Raw genomic sequence first — 14737 nt, 5'->3', positions numbered from 1 at the left:
CTCTATCTGAGCTGCCCTTTCCCCTAGAATGCCCGGCTGGCCTCTAAGCTATGGAGTAATCCTCCTGGTGCTGATCTCAACTATTCTTGGGTATTAATCTCATATTTTGTTACTTTATATCCCCCAGATGAATCCAATATTTCTATGTCTATCCCTCTCTTTCTGACTCATTTCGCTTAGCATGATACTTTCCATGTTGTACCACTTGTATGTAAATTTCATGACTTCATCTTTTCTAACAGCTACATAGTACTCCATTGTGTAGATGTACCAAAGTTTCTTTAACCATTCATCTGTTCTTGCTGATTGCCCTGTCTTTCCTTGACTCCTCTGCAGCCAACTAAGGAAGCACTTACTACATCCACTCATCCACTGGACCAATTTTTTTTTAAATCTTTCTTCATTTTCAGTGCCACACCTACTACCATCTATACATTATTTTCTAGTACTTCTGTATCTTCTACATATTATATGTGTATAACAGTGCTTACATATAATATCAGTAACTTAATCTGTCCTCCAGAAGAACCATCTAAATAAGGCAACTTGGGGGGACTGGGAGATGGCTTGGAAGCTCAGGTGTGTGTCTTAGAAGAATGTGGTTCTAATAACCTTTCATTATTTGCATTGTAAACCATAATGCCCCAAAGTAGGGAGAGATTATGGGGAATATTGTCTGCCATGGAGACAGTGGGAGGGTGGGAAAGTGGGGTATGTATACTGGGGATATTGGTGGTGGGGAACTTGCACTGGTGGAGGGATGGGTGTTTGACCATTGTGTAACTGTAACTCAAACATGAAAGCTTGTAACTGTATCTCATGGTGATTCAATTAAAAAAAAATAGCATGCGTTTCAAATTCAGTCCCAAGTGCTGCCTACCCGGACTAAGAGGAACACTGGAACCCCAGTGACTCTGCCTGGCTGTGGCCCGATGGCACTTACTGATCCTTGGTTTTGAGTTTTTGTTTGTTTTATGAGCTGCACCTTTTGTTTGTTTTATGAGCTACTCTGGGGCTACACCTGGCTCTGAGCTGGGGGAAGATGTGGATTGCAACCATTGGTGCTTGGGGAACCATCTGGTCAAGGAAATAAAACCTGAGCCTTAAGCCTGCAAAACCTGCCCCCAGTCCACTCAACTACCTCTCTGGTCCTGTGATCTGGGGGTGTTCCAAACAATTTACAGTCACACAGCACCAGGTGTGTGTGTAAGCACACTGTGACTACAACGGGTGGTACTGGGCAAGCACCACAACTAAAAAGATGTACGAACACTGAGGGCAGAACAATCCCCTCCCCGCCCCTCCCCAGTTTATGTGTGCAACCACAAACCACATACGCAGCTCTGCCTCTAAAGGAGAGAAACCCCTAGAGAGTAGCACAGCCCAAAGCACTTGCAAGCACCTCGACCATGTGTGCAAGCAACCCTATTCACTGCAGCTGGGGGAAGAGAAGAGAGGGGATAATGTCACTTTGAAGTTTTCAATATAATTCAGGGAAACAAGCATGGACTGAACACAAAATATGTACTAAATACAGTAACTGATCTTGTGAGGGTTCCAGTCTGCTAACTTAATTTGCATTATATGATAGCTTTATCCAGAGCACACTTCTGATGAAGATAAATTCTATTCCACCGAGATAAACAAATAATTCCATGTTTTCTAGTGAAGAAATTTGGCAGGCCAAATGGTTGTCTTAATTGTCCCTTCCTGTATCTAAATTTATTCACTTGGAAATCTTTTCATATTCTCTGCTTTATTTCCCTAGTCTGCAAGGTTTTCGACACTAACAGGGGAAAGCTAAGCTTCTTGTAAGAGCCCATATTTGGAACATTCATGAAGAGCTGTGTTCTCACTTAGATTCTATTAGGAACAAGCATAGCAGTTAAAGGATGCATCTTGCTTGGTTTAAAAAAGAATAAAATCTACCTTAAACTGTTAAGTTTTATACAGTCTACAAACATAGAAGTTATTTTAAAATTTCAGTAAAGTACAAAGAGTCCTTGGGGCAACTGAAGAAGATAAAAGAATTTTCAGCACAGAGTACACTTTGAGAAGATAAATGTTAGGAGAAAAAAATAGTTTCCCAACTCAATCTCTCTTTGGGATTGATAATTTATTCTTCATGGTTCCTCAAAAGAAAGAAAGAAGTAAAAAAGAATATAATTGGCTCCCCTAACAGAAATTATTCACAGCTATTTTCCCTCATAAAATAATGAACTATTAGATCTTTCATAAAATCCCTTTCAGGAAATTTTATGGGAAGTCTGCATTCTATAAGCCATGCTTTATAACCAAGAAAAGAAAAAAACTCATTTTACAAGAATCCATTCCACTGATTTTTATTAAATTTCTAATTCCAAACCTTTCATCCTTCCTATAAAAATTAAATAGATCACTGTTGAGATTAAATGTAATTTTTACAACAAATTCATTACTGCCACCTACTGATATAAAAAAACATTACATGTTATTTTAAAAGTTTCAATTTATTTTTCACTTTATGTAAAATGTAAAATTTTCCATTTTAGGGGTTCCAGAATTTTATTCTAAAAATATTAAATGATGTACAAGTGGATACTGAAGCATTCAATATGTTTAAACTTAAATTAACAGACTATATGTTTCTAGCTTTGAAAAAAGAAATTCAAATGTTATTCTTTCTATAATTTAACACTTTTGTGGTAGTATTGCGAGAAGTCACACTGATAGATTATACTGCTCAAATATAATTTTTATATCCGTGAACATTTAACAATCATAAAATTAATAACTGCTTCAAAATTAGTCCTTCAAACCAAGTCAACTATACCTGGTGAAAAATCTTGCCTGAGGAGCTCCATTAACATTATCTTTACAGACAAACAGCATGAGCATGAAAGGGTAAAAATATGCAATGGCAAACGTAACTAGAATTCTCCAAGGTAACAGATTAACTTGGGAGTGAACATTTATATATTCCCCTTTGCACATACGAAGCACTTAGTCAATGGTAATGAACTAAACATACCTGGCTTGAAATGTGGTAAAGAATGAACTCCTGGCCACGTGTCCTCATTGGGCGTTCCAAGAACCTAGAAGAAAGCAGGAAATTGTGGGAACAGACTTATTTCAAAGCACTTGAAATTCTCCAATGTAGAAAACACACACTGCATATGATGAAACTCGGTGGGATTTTTTTCTTAACCCCTGTTATCATGTGCCAGGATTTTATTTCAATAAAAACAAACCTAGCTAAAAAGCCACCCAAGATGAATGCCTGTGTTTTAGCAAACGCAGTAAGACAGCTTAAATCTGCTGCATTTCATCAACTCCAAACCTAGGAAGGAGGCTCTGAGCTCAGACAGTATCAGTCATCTTCATGGCGCTGGAGTGAAGTCTGAGTTTTTCATGTGCTTTTGCCCTTCACTTCAGTATCAGATACCTCATTACTTAATAGTTCTAAGAATTCTGGTATTTCTTCTCCCCCAAAACTTTCTGTGGGGGCATGAGATAGTTTCCAAGAAGCAAGTCAGACAGCCTGGGAAAAGCCCATTCTCTCTGGGCTGTAATGCTCAACATCAGTAAGATCTTTGTGTGATTGATAGTTTTCTCTTCCCCAAAACTTCTTCCAACACTGTCCTTTTTTTTCTATCAACACTTCCTCTTTTCCCCCCATCTGTATTCCCGTTACTGTCATGTTTGGCTTGGCTAAGGAATGAAGTGGGTTGGAACTGGCCAACTCACTGGAATTTCCAGTCTTGCCCTCAACTGCTATTATATCCTTGATGGTAATAAATCATTGCATAGAGTGGGCTTGAAAGATAAAGAGCCAGCCTTGGACTCAGTCTTCCTGGGTTCAAATCCTTGATCCCTTGCTTATTAGCCAGAAGCCTGTGCAAGAACTAACCTGAGTCAACTTCAATTTTTTCCTATGCAAACGAGGTGTGAGAGTCGCACCTGCCTCATCTGGGATGACACCACCACATGGCATGCAGCGAGCTCTATGCAAATATGAGACTCTTCAAAGTATCCACAGAAAACAGGGTCGGGTTAGGAAGGTGCAGAGCAGGTAGGAATATCTAGCTCACCCTCTTCCCATGTGACATCCTGCTCTGGGGTGTAAGCATCTTGTGCTGCATCTGGGACCGTGATGACCAACAAGGCAACCCAAGAGAAGGACAAGTGTGAAAGTTGGAGTGTGAAAAGAAGGAAACATGAGCTCTGAGGGACTACTGCTAAGCATTGAGGAAACAAAGAGATCTGAAGAAGTAGTTATTAGTGTCCAGATCCAGGGGCCTGGCTCGGGCCTGGCATCACCCAGACACTCACTAAATTCTAACTGAGTGAGTGAATGAATGAATGAATGAATGGGTCACAGCACTGTGAGCTCTGGCATGAATGGCAGATGGGCTTACATGACCAAATACATTTGAAACAGATCAATGAAACAATGCATTTGATGTTTCAGTTTCACCAAATTACTGGTTGCCTTCCCTTTTGAGGATCCTGTATGTCTTTTGAATGCGGACATCAGAATTTTTCAAAAGAGGAATTGTAAGACATGGTATTAGAAATCTTTGTCCATGCTCTATGAGTTCCAACATATGCATGAATGCTGAGTGAAGTAGAAAAGACTTTTCTTCCTTATTAAGAATCATTCTAGGGGCTGGAGTGATAACACAGCAGGTAGGGCATTTGCCTCGTATGCGGCTGACCTGGGTTCGATTCCCAGCATCCCATATGGTCCCCTGAGCACTGCCTGGATTAATTCCTGAGTGCAGAGCTGGGAGTAACCTCTGTGCATTGCTGGGTCTGACCCAAAAAGGCAAAAAACAAACAGACAAATAAAACCAACAACAAAGAGCCATTCTATAGGAATGAAAAGTTCTCATTTGAAACCTGGAAGGTGGGTAATAATGCAAGTTTGGGGGCTGAGGCACAAGTTTAGTCCTGGATCTGCTGAACACGCACAACCTGTATAGATCAGGGTATGGGAACGATAGATTTGAACCCTGGGGAAAGGATTTAAGAGAGAAAATAGGGTTGGGAGGTAATATAGGTTCAGCAAACCTGAACCTGGCTTGATCCCCAGCACCACATGGTCCCTCAAGTACCAGCAAGAGTAGCACGGGGGACCCCCGGCATCACTGGTTGTAGCCCTGGTGACACCAATCACTTGCATGGGTGGCTGAGGTTGTCCCTGTGTTGCAGGACCTGAGCACCAGCCACCAGCCCAGTTGGCTGAGAAACACTGGGAGGGGTCGTGAGCCCCGTGAGCAAGGCATGGGGGTAGGAGGGGGTGGGAGGTGCCCCCCAAGCAAAACAGAAGATTGAATCGAAGTTTTGAAACTATGGTCATAGGAAGAAAATGTAAAAATACAATGACACACTGGTCTTGCCTCCCGATACTCATCCACAGACTGTTCCCTCACAGGGCTGCTCTTTGGCTTGGGTTTGTTTCTTTCTCTCTGCTCTGATCTAGAAACATCTCTCCTTCCTTGGGCACTGACATTCTGCTCACATGATCTTTCAGACCATTGAAATTTCCTTCCTCTGCATATAACCCCTCTCTTTGTCTGCCCTCCAACCCCATCCCCTGCCCCCCACACACTCCATCCACTCACACGGGGCATTTATACACAGCTTCCTAGCCCACACACCTGGCCCTCCCCAATTCAGATCCCCCTTCCCCGAACTGCCTCCTAGAATAGAATCTCCAAAAGACACCACGGGAGCACTTTAGATCTCAGTAGCAATGAACTGGCACGACCAAATTTTCACAGTTGTTTCTGTGAACATCATTATAAAAGACAAAGTCATTCACTGGGCTTTATGTGTAATCTACTTCGTTTTGGTATTTTAAATTTACTTTTCTGTGGCATTTGCCTTGCACATGACCATGCCCAGTTTAATCTCCAGCACCACATCTGGTCCCTGGAACATCACCAGGACTGATCCCTGAGCACAGAGCCAAAAGAGAGCACCGGGCTCAGCTGGAACTACTCCCCCAAATTATTCTTCGACTTTCTTTATATGGCTCTTATCTTCCAAAATATGTGGTATAAAGTAGACACCCAGTAAATACTTATTGAAAGAGTGACATAGATCTACAGGATCCTCATAAATGAAAACCAGTAACCACAGGGATCACTGAATTCCCTAAATAAAAGGCTGAATGAACCTCTCTAAAAAGCAGGGGCTGCATCTCTTTCATCTTTCTTTAATTGCAAGACCTGTGTTTTCCCTCTGGCTTTCCCCTTCAGTTTTAGAAAAGAAAGAGCAGAGAATGTGAATTCAAATTCAACAAGATAAGCCAGCAGGGGCCAGTAGGAAGCAGGAAGAGCTGAGTCCAAGCCAGTCCAGAGACTTTACACAGTAAGGGGCTGGCTGACACCTGCATGTCTTGAAAACACTCTCTCAATCCAATGGCTGAATTCTAATTTCTCTGAAAAAAATACTGCAACATAAATTGGGAACTTCAAGTAAATTCAAAATCCAAACCAAATGAAAAGGTTCAAGTGAAGTTTCACTAGCCTCTAGGCTACAGTCTCTGTTGCAGTGTTATATGGATTTTAGCCAACACTGACAAAAGGAGCCACCTAGAAGCTGAAAGTTCAAGGATTCACAGAGAAATGGTGGTGCTGGAATGCAGAATCAGGTTGATGTGATCAGCAATGAAATCTTAAGAACTGTGCAACCTCACTCTCAGGAGGTCAGAGAGGTAAGTGGCTCAGATGGTGTAAAGTGATGGACAGCCAAGGGGCTATGATGTTGATTATGAAGAATAAGGTGCTCTCCCTCCCCCTCTCTCCTTCCCTCCCTCTCTGCCTTTTTCTCTCTCCCCCTCTCTCTGTGTCTCTGTCTCTGTCTCTGTCTCTGTCTCTCTCTCTCTCATACACACACACACACACACACACACACACACACACACACACACGCATCCTCCTCAGCATTTTCATCAGTGACTAAAGAGACAGGGCAGTGGAAAGGGTATTTGTCTTGCAGGTAGCTGACGAACTGCCTACACCATATATGGTTTCTCAAGCCCCACCAAGAGTGATTCTTGAGCACCTCTGGGTGGGCCCCCTCAAAAAAACACTCCAAAAGTCTAACATTTTCAAATGACACAAAACAGAAAGTGTGTGAAATCCTAGTGGCTGAGGCAGGGCCTAGAATAGCAGTGCCTGCTGTGCAAACCTGAACTCCTTCAGGCCAAGAGGTCAGTCCCTACCACACCCCAGAGCCCCTGCTCCTCATCCCTGGGGCCACCACAAAGAGCAGCCATTGTGCCAGTGGCCTGCCACCAGCATGTGTGCAGGCAATGTGACAAGTGGGAGGCCTCTGGTGACCATGTGTGGGCAACCTCCAGTCCTCACAATAAAGAGAAGGGAAAACTTTTTTAAAAGAAAATATTGATTGAGCAGGAGCAAGAGACTGAGTCAACTCAGAGAAAGAAAGCTTGTGCTTGGTTCCTGTTTGTTCTCTGGTTAAGATGGAGAGACACGGGGTGGGACTAAAAGGGCTGGAGAATCAAGAGGAAGCTTTGAGTCCATGCCAAGCACTGAATAGGAGGAGGAAGCGAGAAGATGAGGGAGGAGGAGAGAGGGTAGGAAGGAGGAGGAGGAGGAGGAAGACGAGGAGGAGGAGAAAGAAGAAAGAAGGAAGAAGGAAGAAGGAGAAGGAAGAAAGCAGGAAGAAGGAAGAAAAAGGAGGAAGGAGGAGGGAGGAAGAGAAAGGAGGAAGAGGAAAAAGAAGTAGAGGAAGAGGAGAAAGGAGGAGGAGGAGAAGGAAGAGAAGAAGGAGAAAGAGGAGAATGAGGAGAAGAGGGAGAAGATGGGGAAGAGGAGGAGAAAGAGGAGGAAAGAAAGGAGGAGGAGGAAGAGGAGGAGGAGGAAGAGGAGGAGCAGCAGCAGCAGCAACAACCGCTGCCCTGCTGTCCCCTCCACCCCTGCCCAGGTGAATGCTAACTCCTACTTAGCTGGCAAACTCCATTCCATGTTGGCTACAGGAAGTGTGGGTCCTGCTGAGAAGGCGACAAGGCAAGAGACTGAAGGTGTTTCAGCCCAGATCCAAGAAGCAGAATGTTGTCAGCAACCGTGTGAACAGGGCACCAGGCCCTTCCCCAGACACTTAGGGCTGCAGTTGCAGGAACTGCCCACCCCACGTGAGGCCTCGAGCTCAGTCCCTGGCACTTCAGTGCCCCAACCCCAGCATTGTGGGCAAGGTCCTAGTGGCCCTGAGCAGGGCCAGGTGTGCAGCAACCCACTGGACTGTACCAGGAATGACCTGACACCCTGGACCTCCCTCTAGGCCCCATACTCCACTAGCCTGGGCTCTCTTCTAAAAAAAATGACTGCAGGCATAGCAGTCCTGTGAGATCAGAGCAGGGACCAAGAGATAGTACTAGGGTCAAGGCACTTGCCTTGCATGAAGATTTCCTTGGTTCAATCCTCAGCATCTCATATGATCCTCTGAGAGCTGTCAGGAGTGATCCCTGAGCAGAGCCAGGAATAAGCCCTGAGCACCACACAGCCAGATATGGCTCAAAAACAAACAAACAAAAACAAACAAACAGATAAACAAACAAGACCCTGAAGCAGAGTATCTCATCCATTCCTGGGTAGGAACTGTGAGATGGTCAACAGGCATTAAGTCTGATAAGCTTGGGGCAATATTGTTAGTGACAATAAGAAACACATAACAGATTTAATCACTCCTTCTTACCACTGGGCGCATCTGGATTGCTGCACCATGAGAAGGACAGAAATAAAGAAGATGGACTTCTGGGGGAAAATCCAGAAAGGCCAGTGTGGGGGCTAGAGGGGCAGATGAGGTCTTATATGGTGAGCGAAAAATCACCCAGGATGAGAAGAAAGGGCTGTGCAGCTCACCTTGCGTAGATTAAACACCACACTGTCACTTGGGAACTACCCTGCCCTGTGCTGAGTCAGACAGATGGAAAATGAGAACCAGAGGGGTAAGAGAGGCATCCACAGAGAAGGCCTAACTACTGACAGGAGCTACACAGAACACAGCAGCCGGTCTTGGGAGGCATTGTCAGAACTGAGAGTTGGGCTGCTCTGATGTATTAAAGATCAAGAACTGCCTCCACTGACACAGCAATTATATGCAATAAAGTTCTGATGCAAACCCATGCCATCTTGGGTGGTAAGAATGAGGTCATACATTTACTTCATCTTTGATTATTTGGCCACAATGGCAATTTCAGGGTTAGAGAGGGAGAAGTGAATTGTACGAAAAAGGGTATGGCTACGTGAAAGAGGGAAGAAAAGTTAGGAATGAAAATTTTCCTTCCTTGTTTTCCATACATAGTAGGTATCATTGAAAATTACATTTGCACAGAACAAGCACAATCATTGGCTGATAGCTCATAGCAAGGAAAGAAAAATCTGAGCACAACAGGGAAGTGTTTACCCATGTATTGTTGATGGTGTACACACACATATACCTCCTCCCTTCCATCATTCCCTAGACCTCACCTAAAATATCACTCAATGAGGGATTAGAGTGCTGTGGCTTCATGTTTGTAGGACTAGAAAAGCTGCTTTAAAATGCAATGATTCTGGGGTTGGATTTCTACAGTCAAGTTGTACAGTGCAAGATGTGATCCTTACAATAGCCAGCAGGGGGAGCCACTGGACTGAGTAAATGAAAAGCAGCTGGGGTTCAGAAAGCTTTGTATGGTATGGCATCAGCTGCATGGGGGCTGGATTAGGGTAGGAGGGGTTTCCAGAACCCTGTGTCATTTGAATGAAAAGGAATCCAAATAAGAACAGTTCTTAGAATTTTACTTAGAATGAGTTCAATTGGAAAATCATCTGGGAAGTATTAAGAAGCAGAGTTGAGAAAACACACACACACACACACACACACACACACACACACACACACACACACACACACACACGACTGCTGGGATCTATCCCAATGACCTATTTCAAAGGCTTGAGGTATAGCCCAAGTATGTGGAGTTTTTTTTAAAGCTCCTTGGTGATTTTCACATCAGCAAGGGTTGGAAGCACGGACTGATGCAACTTAACTAGGCAATCTCTCAGGGGTCCCTCAATTGGGATAAGGCTTATGGATCCTACCTCCCCACCAAGTCATGGGACTGAATCCAGAGGAACAACACAGTCTGTCAGTAAGCGAATGACCAGAACAAGTAGTGGGTGATAAGAGAAAGCGGAGGGTTAACTGAAAAATAAATTTGAGGACTAGAAATATAGTACTGTGGGTAGAACATTTGCCTGCATGCACCAGAGACCAGAGTTCCATCTCTGATGACCCATAAAGCCCCCCAAACCCCACCAGACATGATCCCTAGGCACATAGACAGGAGTAGGCCCTGAGAACTGCCAGGGAGTGGCCCCCCAAGCCAAAATATTTTTTAAAGAATGAAATAACTCCAGACAGTTCACTTAAGTAGAACAGTTTGCAAAGAAGACAGCTGGTTAAAAACTTGACGTCTTCGGGCGGGAGTGCTAGTACAGCCTGTAGGGTGCTTGCCTTGCACCCGACTGACCTGGGTTCGATTCCTAGCATCCCATACAGTCTCCTGAGCCCTACCAGGATAACTCCTGAATACAGAACCAGGAATAACCCCTGAGCATCAACAGATGTGGCCCCCAAAAAGCCAAAAGCAAAACCAACCTTGATACACATTTCATACTTCTTTTTCCTTGCTAATTTTTGCTGCTCATCCCTTACCCACTTGTTCTGATTCCCTTCTGCATGGTTCGCTCTTCTTTATGCTGAGTGGTATGACTGTGACACAGCTTCATGCAGGTGTCCCCAATCTCTTGGTGGGGGCCACATCCATGGAAATGCATGCACGAGCTGCTGGAGCAGGGGCTGCTAGGCTGGAGGGGGCAATACTGCCAATCAAATGCAGTAGAACAAGATGGCCACAGCTGAACATGGAGGGGCGGCGGGGGGTGGGGCAATAAACCCCAGGGAAGGGAGATGGAGACAGAACCCCCCCCCCCCCAGATGCCAGACACTCGCTGCTCCCAGTGTGGTCTCTGCCCCAGCAGTACCAGCATCATGTCACCTACATATTGGGGCCAGAGCTGTCCCCTCCCAGCCTGCTGGAGCCATAGCTGGAATTCACCAAGAACTCGGGTGACTCATAGGCACAAAAGACTCAGAGGCACTCGTTGAATTCACCCAGATAGAGCTTTCAACGGACGGCACAGAAGATCATGGCTGCAAGCACGCCTCCACCAGAGTAGCACTATCAGGTTATGGGTTTAAGGAGGCTTCGAAGAGGGGAAGCTGTGGGCAAACTGTAGTTGAACGGTGTGGGCTGCGCACTCAGAGGCTGAGAAAGGGAAGGACAGTGGAGAATCCTGGATTCTCGCGCCATCTCATGGCTCTCACAAATCCTCAGTCTCGGCACATCAGAGCTCGTCCAGTGCTCTTCTGCCCTCCCGGAGCAATCACCACCAGGAGCCTCTTTCTTTATTTATTTTTATGGGTGAGGGTGGGGTGTTCTCATTTTCATTCCTGGCTCTGTGCTCAGGGGACAACATGTGGGGTGCTGAGGAATGGGTTTAAGCTCCTTTATATGCAACACAAGTGCCTTAAACCCTGTACTGTCTCTTTACTCCTCCCTCAGGTACCTCTGAGGACAAAAGGCATTGAATAATTTCTGGAAATTGGAAGCATATTACTAGCAATAACAATGAAAGTAAGAATAAAAAGTATCCAGTTCATCCACTGTTAGCTGCAAACTTGAGGGTAATTAAAATTCATACTCAGGTCACTTAGAATACATGACTAAATTGATCATCAATTTCTTCTGGAATAAAAGTCACTTTATTATTTACTACTAGGATTAAGCCCTCAGCACGGCTGGGTGTAGCCAAGAAATGGAGAAAAAAAAGTCTAAATACTCATTTTAAGGTATATGATAGTGATAAATGGCACAGCTCTGACTTATTCATAACCAGAGGTTGGGAATTAATATCACAAGTCTATCATTCGTCTATCATTCTTCAGTCTACTGCAATATTTGACCGAGGGAAATTATTTGAATATGATACTCAAAAGAATATTTTTTATGTAAAAAAATTAAAGTGAACAACAACAACAACAACAACAACAACAAAAAATAACTTGGGGAAATAGGTCTTCTTGCAGCAATAATCACTTTAGACAAGCTCCTGGCAGCTTTACTTCTACTTGCAAGAGCTGCAGCCAGTCCAATAAAGCAAAACAATATTGGCTACTGTGAAGATGCGAGCACTTGGCTACCCAGCATGGACCTGGAGGACAGGGACAGAGTAGGGACACCACCTGCTATTATGCCCAGTGCTCATTCTGCCGGTCACTCAGAGGTGGGGAGACATTATCGCTATAGGCCTGTTAAATTCGTCTGGATTGACTCCAACTGCAGTGGAGATGGGCCTCAGGGCCTTCATCCAGGCCAGGCAATTCCTGGCAGGGCAGCCTTGCTGCGGCTAACCTTGACTATACTGAGTGGGGTTTCAAAGTCAAAGAGTGAGACGTCCGCAGGACCTTTTCTTAAGAAAACCGATACTGCCACTTGTTCTTGTTCAAGATTGATCAAGGTAATCATAGATCTGTTTGTCACCGAAGAAAATTTAAAAAAATAATAATAAAAACAGGATGTACCATTTTTCATTTATTTGGACATAGAGCAGTACTTTATTTTATTATTTGTTGGGAGAGGGGTCCCACCGGGCCAGTGATTCAACACATAGACCAGGGGATGCGATGCTACTTGGGTCCTGATGTTGGAGATACCCAGGCACCCACCCCAGCGATGCTGGGGCCTTCCAGAAAAGTACTTGGGAGCCTCCAGGTCTGCATTCAGTGATGCTTGCAGGACCATGTGGTGCCAAGAATCAAATCTGGGTGCTGAGCACACACCTTAACTGCTGTTCAACCTCCCTAGCACGGTGTCCTATTTCAATTAAGATAGACAGCCCCCACCCATGAGCTTCCCACCTGGAGAATTAGGTAGTTTAACAACCACCTCCTCTGATCCTTCGGCTCAGATCCCCTACTGTTTCCAGACTTGAAGAAAGTGCCATTCTGAATCAGGCTCACTCTTCCCCACCTTTTACTTTTTACAGAATTTGATTATCTGTGATCATGAAAATATTTGTTTTAATTATTCTACATTTTATAAATGACATGATGCCAGGTGTAACCTGTTGAGGTTTAGTTTTCAGTTAACATGACTTAGAGCGAATGTGGCTTGGATTAGCCCCGACTGTTGCATGAAGGCCCTGTGGTGGACAGTCCCTCATTTGCCCTGACTGGCAGCACCAGCTCATGCTCCATAGGTTCTGCTCAGGGTACAGGAAGGAAAATGGCACTGGCCAGAAAAGGCAAGTTGAAAGCTCAGCAGCGACTTTGCCACTGCTTTCCGCCTCTGGAACTCCATAATGCAAAGATGAAAAGCAGGGCTGGGGCAATAGCACGGCGGGTAGGGTGTTTGTCTTTCAAGCGGCCGACCCGGGTTCGATTCCCAGCATCCCATATGGTCCCCTGGACACCACCAGGAGTAGTTCCTGAGTGCGGAACCAGGAGTAACCCCTGAGCATCGCCGGGTGTGACCCAAAAAGAAAAAAAAAAGATGAAAAGCTGTCAGGGATAGCAGACTCAGGTCCGTCCAAAACCTACAAAAGCTGTCTGCAACTCACAATAAACGTTTCCAAAGGACTGTTTTCTGCGTGGCGGTGAGTTTCCTGGCTGGTGCACAAAAAGGCAAAGTCCACAGGAACCCTAAAGCCCCACAGCCTGAACTCACTGGGCAGCAGCAGGCTGAGAAAAGGGGCACTGCCACCCTGGAAATCAAGCCCCCGAGGGCGTGGCTCTGAGGAGGAGCAGAACACAGAGCCTGAGGAGTTCTGCCCTGAGGAGGCTGATGAGCCTGTGAACAGAACAGGGAAGATGGGGAGCTGAGTCTTGGGAAAAGTGACAAGGTGGTGTGGGATGGGGGTAGAGCAAGAGTTGAGAGGGGGTGGAGGAAGGGCAGGAAGAAGTGCATTGCGTCCTGGGCATGAGAGGGCTGGGTCAGGGGAGGCAACAGAAAGGCAAGGTGACAGGCTGGCATTTTCTTTCTCCTCTCCAGACTACTGACCTTCTAGTCCACTGAGGTGCCCGCTCACCTTGAGATGGGATGTGGGGAGGAGGCGCCACTGGGGGTGGGGGAGAGGTGAAGGGAGGCCCCCTCCCAGTGGCTCTGCAGCAGTGGGGGGCAGGGAAGAGGCAGAGCCTGCAGCTTGAGTGCTGTGTCCTGGGAGGGCAGTATGTAGGTCAGGCCCTGCCTGCTGGAAAGGAAATCCATACATTTACCTGCTCTAACAGGGAAAAAAAAATAAAAAAAAAAAAGGACACTTATTTTTAGAGCTTTGAATGGGGTATGCAGGAATGTGTGAATCACAATGAAACTGCTATTAAGAATACTGGCAGAAAAAAAATGGTTTTAAAAATGTAGGTCAAGAGAGTTCTATAGAAAGTACTACAATTGCAGTATTTTACGGTAGCTTTTGCCACCTTCTATATACTAATTAAGGATATACAATTAAAATTTCAACATATGCATCTATAAAAACGCATCTATTCATTTATTCAACAAATGCAGCGAACAAATTGTTGCCAAGGACTTTGCTAGAAGGGAGGATACAATTATGGAAAAGGCAGTCCTGGAGCAGGGTGGGGGTGGAGAGGCGGGGTGCCCCTCCTCTCTCTATGCACATGC

The 14737-nt window shown here is 45.0% G+C and overlaps 1 protein-coding gene across 4 annotated transcripts in view; it reads right to left on the bottom strand.

The window, feature by feature from the left end:
• The window catches only part of CDK14 (cyclin dependent kinase 14), a 710477-nt gene that overhangs the window by 165942 nt on the left and 529798 nt on the right, over window positions 1–14737 (bottom strand). For all 4 annotated transcript variants that reach the window (XM_056118543.1, XM_056118544.1, XM_056118546.1 and 1 more), the window contains one exon: window positions 3011–3074. In XM_056118543.1, coding sequence (XP_055974518.1) covers window positions 3011–3074 — 64 coding nt within the window. The remainder of the gene's footprint in view (window positions 1–3010; window positions 3075–14737) is intronic.

Source organism: Sorex fumeus, unplaced genomic scaffold, assembly GCF_029834395.1.
Source record: "Sorex fumeus unplaced genomic scaffold, SorFum_2.1 ptg000037l, whole genome shotgun sequence".
Classification (NCBI taxonomy): Eukaryota; Metazoa; Chordata; class Mammalia; order Eulipotyphla; family Soricidae; genus Sorex; species Sorex fumeus.
Note: the sequence above shows the minus strand (reverse complement) of the source record. Positions and strands in the feature narration are given on the sequence as shown.